This window comes from Pteropus alecto, unplaced genomic scaffold (genome assembly GCF_000325575.1).
Source record: "Pteropus alecto unplaced genomic scaffold, ASM32557v1 scaffold281, whole genome shotgun sequence".
NCBI lineage: Eukaryota > Metazoa > Chordata > Mammalia > Chiroptera > Pteropodidae > Pteropus > Pteropus alecto.
This window is the reverse complement of record NW_006431909.1, coordinates 768,800-780,570: the sequence shown is the minus strand read 5'-3', so window position 1 is coordinate 780,570 and position 11,771 is coordinate 768,800. Positions and strand designations below refer to the sequence as shown.

At 46.8% G+C, this 11,771-nt stretch overlaps 1 protein-coding gene across 1 annotated transcript; it reads left to right on the top strand.

Moving 5' to 3' along the window:
- Positions 1–3,490: 3,490 nt before the first annotated feature.
- UPK1A (uroplakin 1A) lies at positions 3,491–11,139 on the top strand. Its single transcript, XM_006905970.2, has 7 exons — positions 3,491–3,571; positions 5,105–5,305; positions 7,617–7,691; positions 7,817–7,924; positions 8,963–9,142; positions 10,466–10,549; positions 10,632–11,139. The coding sequence occupies exons 1-7, from the start codon at positions 3,491–3,493 to the stop codon at positions 10,674–10,676; spliced, it is 774 nt and encodes a 257-aa protein (XP_006906032.1). The 3' UTR covers positions 10,677–11,139.
- The last annotated feature ends 632 nt before the right edge of the window (positions 11,140–11,771 follow it).

Below are 11,771 nucleotides of genomic sequence, written 5' to 3'. Positions count from 1 at the left end.
GGTGTCCCAAGCAACCCAGAAGCCATGGACTCAATGTGCTCAGACTAACGTGGATGGATCTTAAAATCATAGTGCTAAGCAAGAAAAGTAAGAATAGAATGAGTGATTTAACACAATTATGGGTATGTAAATTAGAAAATATTTGTACAGGAAACAGTGGTACCCATTTTACAAGAACACGCCCAACAAAAAAGATACATATGAAGATATTAGAATGTTTGCCAGTAGAGGGCACTGAAAGAGACTGGGATATGGGGATATAAGGAAATAAATTTAAACAAGAGATGCCTTGTGGGGAAAAATGAACTAAAAATGAAGGTATGGGATTAACTCAACCCATGACACCTGAGATCTAAAGAGGAAGACAGAGGAAGGGGTGTGGAGGATGATGAGTTCCAAATTTAGCAGAGAAATTATCTCTAGGCTGAGATCAAGTGGCTTCAAATGCCATCTACAATGTATACCACTTATAAATAATCAGCAGTTAATATAGAAAATTACTTAGAACAAAGCTGGGTGGGAGAATTTAGTCATTTGCTACATTAGTCTCTACATTCCCTTGTATATGTGAATATTTTATAATAAAAGTGTTTGAGAAAACTTTCACCGACCATGGAAAACAAAGCATCTTGTCTTAATAATAAATATAGTAATAATAGGCCACTAAATTCCAAACTCTGAGGCCTGTTGAGAGCTGCTCTAAGCAAGGCTTAGAGACAAGTTTATGACACAATGGCATCAAACTCCTGAGCTTTTTTCATGCCACCATCAGGATTAAAACTGGATCATTTTCTCTTCACAGGAGTTTTATGTCATTCCATGCTATTTCCTTTCACATCTGTAGACAGCTTAAAATCATCTCGTCTGTCACCTTTGGAAAACACTTTTTTGTTGTTGTTGTAGTTTTTTTTTTTATGTATTATTTCTTTTTATGGTGACATTGGTTAACGAGGAAAACAGCACTTTAACACAGTGAATATGTCTCTGAAAGGATTTCCCCTCTTTAGAAGACTTTATAATGAAATATATATGTATACAGAAAAGTGCACTTATCATGAGTGTACAGCTTGATGAATTTTCACAATCTGAATGCCGCCCCCCCATGTAGTCAGTGTCCATATCAATAAAGAGAAGTTCCCTTCCTGTCACCTCCAGTCACAGTGCCTCAGGGGTAACCACTCCCCTGACTTTTATCATCCTAGATTGGTTTTTCCTATTCTAGAACTTCGCATCTAGAATCACAGTTGTAGTCGTTTGAGTGTGGCTTTTTTCATCTAGCATAATCCCTTTGAGATTCATTTCTGTAGTTGCATGTATCAATAGTTTGTTGCCTTTTATTGCTGAGTAGTAGCCATTGTATGCAGGTACTGTAATGTACTTATCCATTCTACTATGAAGAGGCATTTGGGTGGTTTCCAGTTTGGGGCTATTATGAAAACATTCACAGCATTCGGTAGACAGAAACAGAAGAATTCCTAGAGACGAATGGCTGGCTCACAGGGTAGGTGTATGTCATCTTTAGGACATCTTGGCATTGTGATTTTTAAAAGGAAATAGTTAGCACTTCAAAATGTATTGTTTGAAGATTGGCTTACATAATAGAAAGAATAGGGAAAATTTAAGTTTGGCATCAAAGTACACTGGCTTTGTACACTGGTTCATGCTTCAGAACAAAATGGATACCTTTTATGACTGGTGACATATTAATGTCCCGTCGATGAAACCTTTTTGCTTTTACTAGACATTTTATATAACTTCCCAACTACTAACAGTTACCAACTATTTGAAAATAAAAATATTTCATATTTTTAGCCTGGTCCTATTACTTGGCAAGTTATTTTAGCTAAACCTTATAAAATATACTTGATAGGCCATGTACATTATTATTTAAATTCCTCATTAGTCCTTAATATAAATGTAAATCAATAGAAAAACTATTTTAAATGTAAAGTGGATTGACTAAAAACCCTTATGCATTTTAATTGGAAAATATTTCATGTATCTTACGACCAAGCCAGTGTCTTGACAATAGAATTTTAAGTTCCGTTTGTTTACCCATTTTGCATACACCCGGGGCGCTGCAGCTCATAGAGAAAACGCGGTGAATATTCTGGTCCTCGGGGCTGAGAAGTTCTGGGGAAAAACTGGGAGCTCCAAGCCACTATTTTCGCTTGCGGAACCAGCCTTCTGCCACTAGGGGGCGACATCGGACGGAAAGCGGGCCTCTCCGCAGCGCTGCAGGTGAGGCTTGGCCACTTGCTGCACATCAGACTGAAAGATATCCTTGGCACACATCTCCGCACTAAGTTCCCACTGCCGCCCAGGAAGATAGTCTGATGATACCCATTCTGCGGATGGGCAAATGCACATGCCAAGTCGTTCGAGTCAGAGAAAATGGAACTGGGATTTGAACCTAGGTCTCTTTGATTCTGCAGCCTGAAGATATTTCCACCCTTGGCAGCTTGCTGTGCCCCTGTTTTGTCCCTACTTGTGTGTGATGGTGGTGGTGGAATGGGAACTTTGCTCCCATCGATTCAGTGTGCCTCCTCCTTTTTTTTGCACACTTCTCTTCCCCTCGTTGTACACTCATCTCAAACTCCCTCACACACCATCTCCTGCCATTTTCTCTCAGCCTGCAACCCATATAATCTGCCTTCTGAGCATCCTACCTACCTGCCCCCTCATCTGCTCCCCACCTCCCTGCCTTGGTCCAGACCTGTCCTTGCCAGCCAGGATCCCTACTTGGGCCACCCCCTGGGCTCCCAGCCTTGGAGAGGTGGGACCACCAGCAGAGGAGGTAGTTCTGGGATTCTGAATTCATATGCAGGTTTGACTTGTATCTCTCTCCTGTTCTCAGGAAGGCCCAGGTCCTAGGAGAGACATCAGGTGGTGCACTCACCCTCCCAACCCCACCCCTCCACCACCATGACAGCCTGGGAATCAGAGGCCACTGGGCACATCACCTTGCCCATGTGGCCAGACACCAGCATAGTCTGGAATTTCAGGTTTATCAATCACTTGGGGTTGGGGGTGGGGACACATAAAGCTGTTCTTTCTCACTGGTCTGCCTGCTTGACCTCTTGTCTCCTCCTCCAGCCACCCTCCCCGCTTCCTGGGAGACTGGCCCAAGGAGGGGCCTGGGCATATATAGGGAGCCACTTTGGGAAGGGCTGGCCAGAGAAGCTTCAGGCAGAGAAGGTGAGGAGAGGCCTCGGAGTCTGGATGGGCAGGGGGAGCTGGGGAAGGTCTGAGGCTCAGTGAGTGCCTGGCTTCCCTGTGAGCCACACTTTCCTCTTCTATAAACTGGCCCAACGCTGGGGTCGAGGGAAGCGGGGCTCATACAGTACCAGCCTGAGCCCAGCAGAGAGCCCAGCAGGGAGCAGCCCCTGGCAGCTGGGGTGTGGAGTGGGGCAGTGGGTTCAGCTGGGCTCAGCTTCCCCTCCTGGTCTTTGCCTGGCCTCATCCTTGATCGTGTGTCTCAGGCAGGACCATGGCTTCTGCAGCAGCAGAGGTGGAGAAGAGGTCTTCGATTGTGGTGGGGCTGCTGGTTGCAGGCAACATCATTATTCTGGTGAGACATCCCCAACTTGGGAGCCAAGTGGGTGGGCAGGGAAAAGGTGCAGCCCTGAGCCTGGGGCTGGGGGCTGAGGGCCCAGGACTCCCCAGCAGGCTAGTGCTATAGGCTCCCAAGTCAGAGCAGCCTGGTTTCAAATCCCAGCTCTGCCTCTTCCTAGCCGTGTGACCTTGAGCAAGTGATTTTACTTCTCTGTGCCCGTTTCTCCATCTATAAGATTATATCTTCATTGTGGGGATATTTATGTGGATTAATTCATGTGTGACCCTCAGCTCAGAAAAAGTGCTTGACAAATGCTACTATCATCATGAACGTGATTATGGACATAAAGTGTCTGCTTGGCACACAGAGGCCCATAATAATGAATTACAATGTTTTTACCTAATATTTAATGTTTTGTTTTTATTAAAATATGTGATACCCGTACATGGCTCTGGAGGCAGAAAGCCTAGTTTCAAATCCCAGCTCTGCCACTTTTTATTGTGGGACATGGGGCCAGTGATGTCCCCTCCCTGAGCCTCAATATTTTCTCATCTGGAAGATAGAGATAAAACAGGAATGCTGAGAGGATAAAATGAGTTATTGGATTAGTGCGCTTAGACCAGTTTGGTGCACGTGGTTACTCTTTGTATTGGCCAGAACAACAATGTACGCTACAGCTGGTAACAATAACCATTATCACACAGAAACCAGTTAAGAGGCCCAATGCCTGGCACACAGTAAGTACTCTAGGAGTGTTAGTTTAATTATTGTCAAAAGTATCCGCCAGGAAGTTTCCTCTCTCTTGCTCTATATTCCTCATCCCACAGGTAACCAGATGTTTAGTTTCTCCAACATTGCAACCAATACAAGTAATAGAAGCATATATACCTATTTTCTCCCCTTTCTTGCCCCAAATATAGCTCATTCCACCTCCTGTTTCGTGCTTCCTATTTCCTCCTGCTCACATGGCCTGTAGGCCACTTCACAGGAGTCCTCAGAGAACCTCCTTGCCCTTTTTCACAACTGCATAGCATTCCATTGTGTGGCATCCTGGTTCCTTTACCCAGGGTGCTACAGAGGATCACCTTTCGGGTTTGTGATTGTCCCACATGGGTTGGTGCATGTGTAGGGTTGATTTCAGCAAGTGGAATTGCTAGTTTGAAAGGTTGATGCATTTGTAATTGTTCTGACGATGGCCAGAGTCCCCTCTTGAGGGAATAACATGAGTAAGGGAGGGCGGGTTGACCGAGCATCTCCTCTGTGCCAGGCATGCGCTCCAGGCTTTGCATGTGGCATCTTCTTTCATCCTGGAAGCAACTGGCAGCTGGGGTGGGGCAGGGGTCTTGGCTGAGCCCTCCCTTTCCTCCTGGCCTTTGTCCAGCCTCATCCCTGTTCATGGAAGGCAACGTCTTTGCCACTCTTATTATGTGTCCACTTTACTGAGCGGGCTGTGGAGGCTCAGAATGGAGAAGAAGCTTGCTCACTGAGACTCGTGCAGCTGGGGCTGCTGCCCCCGAGCACGCCTTGCTAACCAGCTGCCCTATACAGCTGTCAGGCCTGGCCCTGTTTGCCGAGACAGTATGGGTGACAGCTGACCAGTACCACGTGTATCCACTGATGGGCGTCTCGGGCAAGGAGGACGTCTTTGCTGCTGCCTGGATCGCCATCTTCTGCGGCTTCTCCTTCTTCGTTGTGGCCAGCTTTGGTGTGGGTGCAGCTCTGTGCCGCCGGCGGTCCATGATCCTCACGGTGAGGCCCCAAGAAGAGGGGATGGGGGCAGGTGGGCATGAAGATCATCCTCATAGAGTCATATTAACAACCACCACCGCCGCCGCTGATGTGTATTCAGCATGGCACCACCCTTGAGCCTTATGGCAATCATTTCATTTCCCCTTCCTATAACCCAATAACCTAGCTCAGCCATCACCATCATTTAAGAAAGAAAATTGGGGCACAGGAGAGGAAGGGAAGGAAGCTCTCTGCACAAGAGGATGGCTCTTGAGTAGCAGAACTGGGATTTGAACCTCAGCTATTTGGTCTCCAGAGTCTGTGCTCGTGAGCTCTGTGGATAACAATGACAATAATAATAGCACAGCTACTATTTATTGAGTGCTCACTACTTTCTAAATGTTTTACATGAATCAATTCATATACCTACATACCATGAGATATCATCATCATCATCATCATCATACTGTGAGCCCATTTGACAGAGATGAAATCAAGCCTCAGAGAAGTGAAGTCACTTATTGAGGTCACACACAAATGAGTGGGAGAGCCAGGATTTAAACCCAAGCAGTTCAGAGCTTGAGCCTCTCTGTGCTCTCAGTCTCTTCCAACAACAATAACTGCAACAATACCCACAATTCCCTAGGGCCTCTCATGTGCCTGACACTAGGCTAAACAGTTTAGAAAACAAGCTCCCTCAACCCTCCTAGGGTAGAGAAACCTCCAAAGGTAGTGTTTCTCTACCCATTTACCAGATGAGGAAACTGAGCTTCAAAGAGGCCAAACCCCAGGTGATAGAGAGAGCAGCGATGCCAATCCCGTCCCCACTGACGCAGACCCGACACTGTGCTTGCTCTACAGCTGAGGGCCCTTTAGATTGCCAGGAGCATCTACTTATTAAATTAACTAATGTTTATTAAGCAAGAACCATGTGCCAAACCCTACACTAGGCACTGAGGCTATCTAGTAAGCAAATCATAAAGCCCTTGCCCTGGGGAGGATGCTCTGAGGAGGGAAGACAGTGACTAGCGAAGGGAGAGCTGGAGCTGGGGAGTGGGCATGGGAGGTCTCACAGCCAGAGAAAGCAAAGGCCTGTGGGTGATAAGGAGCCTGTGTGCATATCTGCAGGAAGAACATTCCAGGTGGTAGTGGGGGAAGGGATGAGAGACGAGATGAGGTGAGGGTGGACAGGGAAGGGGGCAAAGAACAGTGAAGGATGGGTATGGAGGATGAGGGGAGAATGGGAAGGCGGGCCTACCAGGTGGGCTTTGGTAAGGACTGGCTTTACCGTGAGTAAGATGGAGCCGTAGAAAAGCTCTTTTCCTTTCCTTTCCTTTCCTTTCTTTCCTTCGTCCTCTTTTTTAAAATTTCTTTCCTGCATTTAATTCTCTAGCATAACAATTTAACGAAAGCCTTAAAAAAAGTTCATTCAACTAGGAAAAAAGAAATGTTTGTGTCTGTCTATCTCCCCTATTAGTTTGTCATTAACTAAGATGCAGATTTTTTAAAAAAAATTATAATGGGAAATTTCAAACATAGACTAGGGAGAATGGCATGATGAACCCTACTTACCTATCGCCTAGTTTCCACATGACCAGCCACAGACTTGCCAACTTTCTCCCCTCGACTCCATCCTCTGCCTGCCCACTTCTTTCTTTCCTGGGGTATTTTGAAGCACTTTCCAGACACCAAGTCATTTACCTGTAAATACCTGAGTGCACATTTCTGAGTGATAAGGACATTGTTGTCAAGCAGTTGGGCATGTGGTGCTACATCACCTCATCTCTTGGCAGTGGAGCTGGCATATCCACCCCCCATCCCCTGTTGCTTTAAGGGTGAGGGTGAGGGGTGAGGACAGGAAAATAATTTTCATTAAACACCAGTCAAAGATTATTTTCCTTTTTTTGCACAACCATTATACTACTGGGGCATCTGTAAAATTCACACCCTAGTTTCTTCATATCAATCTTTCAATATCCAGTCTATGTTCAAATGTCCCTGGTTGTCTGGAGAATGCCTTTATTTTTTATCTTTTCTAGAGTAGACATTCATTTTATTTCATCCAAGACTACAGTTAACTTCGGGAAATACTTTACATATTTTTTGTTGATTTCATTTTCCCCTAACATTTTATTATGAGAATTTTCAAACATACAGAAAAGATAAAAGACTTGAACAGCCATTTTTAAATTGCATTTCTATCCATCAATCCATCCCTTGCGGGTGTGTGTGCGTGCGTGTGTGTGTGTGTGTGTGTGTGTGTGTGTGTGTGTCTTTACAGGCTTTGTCCTGACTGGGCTGTCTGTTCCTCCCTCCCTCTGTCTTTCCTCAGTACCTGGTGCTCATGCTCATCATCTACATCTTCGAGTGCGCCTCCTGCATCACGTCCTACACCCACCGAGACTATGTGAGCCAGGCAGAAGCGAGGAGAGAAACATGACTTTGTGGGAGGAGGGGGGTCTCAGGCTGAAGGTGGAGGTCAACCCCTCTCCCCATCCAGCCCCGCTGGACCCTATTCCTGGACCTCCACAGATGGTGTCCAACTCATCCCTGATCACCAAGCAGATGCTGACATTCTACAGTGCAGACACGGACCAGGGCCAAGAACTGACCCGCCTCTGGGACCGTATCATGATTGAGGTGAGTGAGGGTGGGTGAGGGTGGGTGGGGAGGGCTGGCTGGAAGACCTGGGGCTCTGACCATAGGTATAAATAAGGCTCCCACTATGCCCACTGGTAGATGATATCTACTCATGTGGTTCTTATGAGGGATGCTCAGTCATTGTAATTTTCCAGATGAGTGAACAGGCCCAATAAAGGGAGTCACTTGTCCAGGGCCATATGGTTGGTAACTGGCAGAGCTGGGATCCCAATCTGGTAACCTAGATCCAGAGCCTCTGCTTTTAATCATTACATGTATTGTATTAACAACAACTACAACAACAAATTGAATGAGCACTAACTTCTGTTTAAAGCTTCTTTAATCATTACAATGACTTTTAAAGCTTCTTTAAAAGTGTCCAAAGCACTTTTAAAGCTTCTTTAATCCTTACAACCACCCATAAGAGAGATCAGCTTTTTATCAATGAGGAAACTGAGGCTAGGAGTTGAGTGGCTTGCAGGAGTTCACACAGCTGGTAGGTCACAGAACCAGAAGAGTTCAAACCGGATGCTAGGTTCCAGAAACCACATTCTTAATTAAACCCAAGATGATATGGCAGCACAGAGGAGAATTTTGAGGATGCAAACGAAACTGAGGTCTCAGTTAGGCTCAAGCCATATAGCTAGCCAGGACAGGAACCCATGTTTGAAAGAGCCTATGTTTTCATCTTTCAGGGGCCACAAATTAAACACCCACAGGGGCTGGGAGAAGCCAGAAATCTGCCTTTTGGTGTCATTTACCTCAGGTTTCATTGACAGCTAATTCAAAAGAATTTAAAAATCAATCACAAGTGTGCATTTGATCCAAATCCCCCATCAGCCTCTTGGTCTTGGAACAAATATGTTCTGGTCCTTGCTCACACACACAGATACTGCCCTCATCTTTGAGGCCCAGGACATGGGGAAGTTGGGCCCAGTTGTGGCTCAGGATAACCTTGCCCTTCCTTGCCGTGCAAGCACAGGTGCGTGGCTGTCCACTCTGAGCTGGAGCCTGCCTGACTCCTGCCTTTCTTTCCAGCAAGAGTGCTGTGGCACATCTGGTCCCATAGACTGGGTGAACTTTACATCAACCTTCCGGGAGGCCACCCCAGAAGTGGTATTCCCCTGGCCCCCACTGTGCTGTCGGCGGACTGGCAACTTCATTCCCCTCAGTGAGGAAGGCTGCCGCCTGGGCCACGTGGACTACCTGTTCACCAAGGTGTGTCCCCTCCCTGCTGCTTCATCTGTCCGTGGTTTCTCTGGCCCTCTCTGCTTCTTCTGGGTCTTCCTCTCTCCCACCGTCTCTCTGTTATCTCCTTCTCCCCTCTCTAGCTTTCTCTTTCTCTTACTTCTCTCTGGTTCTCTCAACTCTTGCTCTATCTGTCCTCCCTCCCTCTACAAGTCAGTGGGATGCACACAGGGTCTGTCTCATTCAGACCTGGCACCTGCAACTTTTCTCAAGTTGTCTGGGAATACGAGCAACAATAATAATATCAATAGCAAAACACCAATAACAACCCATATTTATTGAACTTCTACTTTATTCCAGGCATCCTTCTAAATGCTTTAAGTTTTTATCTTATTTCTTACCATAGCCTGATGAGGTAAACATGATACTTACCCCATTTTACAGATGGTAAAACTAAGCAGTCACCTGCTAGGGAGGGATGGAACTGGGGTTTGATTTTAGGCAGTTAGGCACCAACCAGGTGCTTTAACTACTGCAAGTGGAGTGCAGAGGCAGAGAGAGAAACCAGAGGAGGTTAGACTAGGAGAACTGGTCCCAGTGGTCCCTCTGGCTGCTCTTGGCTGCCTGGGTACCTTTGGCGGCATTTCTTAGATCAGGTGTCATGGGGAGGAGAGCCTGTGTGCAAACCATCGCCACACTCAGAGTCAGAGAGCCATGTTTCCAGCTCAGACTCCGTGCCGAGTGCTTACATGCATCATCTCGTGAAATCCTCACAACTGCTTTTGAGGGCACTGTTGTTACATTCACCACTTCACAGATGGGAAAACTGAGGCTCAGAAGGTCAGACTCATACGTAGGTCCCATAGCTCGTAAATGGCAGAGCTGGACCCCCAACTCGGTCCTACCTGACTCCAGGGCACACACCTGAACCTTTGTTCTTGGCTGCTCCCAAGTCGGGGCAGGGGTTTACATGAAGGTGACTACTGTGAGGCTCTGGCCCAACTCGGCCTTATCTCTAAATGAGGAGATGTCAGAACTGGACTGACCCTAAAGGCATATTTCAAATCCTTAGAAGTTGTTGGCGGCATGGAAAGTCAGCTCTAAACAAAACAGCCCTCAGGTTGTCATGCTCACTATCAGGGCAGCACCTGCTTATTCAGGGCCTGGACTCAAGGTCACATCCGTGCTCCCTGAAACCACCATAGGAGATATAGACACTGCCATGATCTCCATTGCACAGTGAGAAAACTAAGGCTTAAGGAAGGGGCTTTCCTGAGGGTGCACAGTGACTCTTGCTTTCAGCAGGCAGCCTCCCTGGGCATTTTCTCAAACCTCCATTTTCCCCCTGCCCAGGGCTGTTTTGAATACATTGGCCATGCCATTGACAGCTACACGTGGGGCATCTCATGGTTTGGGTTTGCCATCCTGATGTGGACGGTGAGAGGCGGGGAGCCTATGGGCTGGGTGGGATGTGGGTGTGGGGCTAGAGCACCCCTCACCTGACTGCCTCCTCACCCAGCTCCCTGTGATGCTGATAGCCATGTATTTCTACACCACATTGTGAGGAACAAGAAGGGAAGGCAACGTGCACACTTTGGCCTCGTCCTCCTCCTCTCCTGCTTCCTCCAGCTGAGGCCTGGATGACTGCCTCATCCCTCCCCTTCCCACCTCCCTCATCCTTCCCTCCTTCTACTCTCAAGATCTTTTACCAAGTTTCCGAGCCCTCCTGGGAGTTGGGAGTGCCCTGAAACTCCTGGACATGTATGCATGGACCCTAAGCTCTTAACCTCATTTTATTTGGTTAATTCCTGGCCCATCTATCAGTGCCAATTTAGAGTCCTGTCCTCAGATCTCACCATCCCAACTCCAGATGCCTCTCTTATAGCTAGTTCCCTGAGCTCCTCCTTCATGGTGCATGTCACCATTATTACGGAGTTGTTTGATTGTCTATTTAAGCTCTGATAGATTGGGATTGCTGTGAGGGGAGGGACAAGTTCTGTCATGGTCGCTTTATTGTCTCCAGCATTTCCCAGCACCAAGCCGAGCATGGATATTCAATAAATATTTGTTGAATGAGTTAATTTGTTTTCTTCTGGGGAAAAGCCGAATGAACAAGAACTCTTCCAATGGAAGTGGCAAGAACTCAACTGGCACTAACTGAAACATAAAATCGAATTTATTGGCCTGTGTAACTGAATCAATAGGGCTGGATCCAGGGGTTCAGTCTAGGTTTCCCAGAAATATGCTTCATTTTAAGGCAGGATTTCTCTGCAACACCAGACATACATATTTATAGCTAAGCGACACAGTTGGGAGAAAGAGCCTCAGTCCCAATAGCTTTAGCCAAGGTCAGGGATTGTCTTGGTTTAAGTTCTAGGCCCACTCTTTGGTTAGGGGAGGGAGGGCACCTGGGTTAATGATCCTGCTAAGGATGCACCCCGGTGGTGTTGGGAAAGAGGCTGTTTATCAAAGAAAAATCAGAATGCAGGGCTGTTGGGCCAGTACAGGTGGCAGGCAGACATCCTCCTGTGAGGGACTAGAGCTTCCAGCAAGTTCTCTAAAGGGTACAAGACAGACTGCATCTCATCATTGCTCTTTTGTCCTCTCTGAATCAGTCCCATCCTCTGGCCATTTAATAGCAATTAGGCCCTGCCAGGAG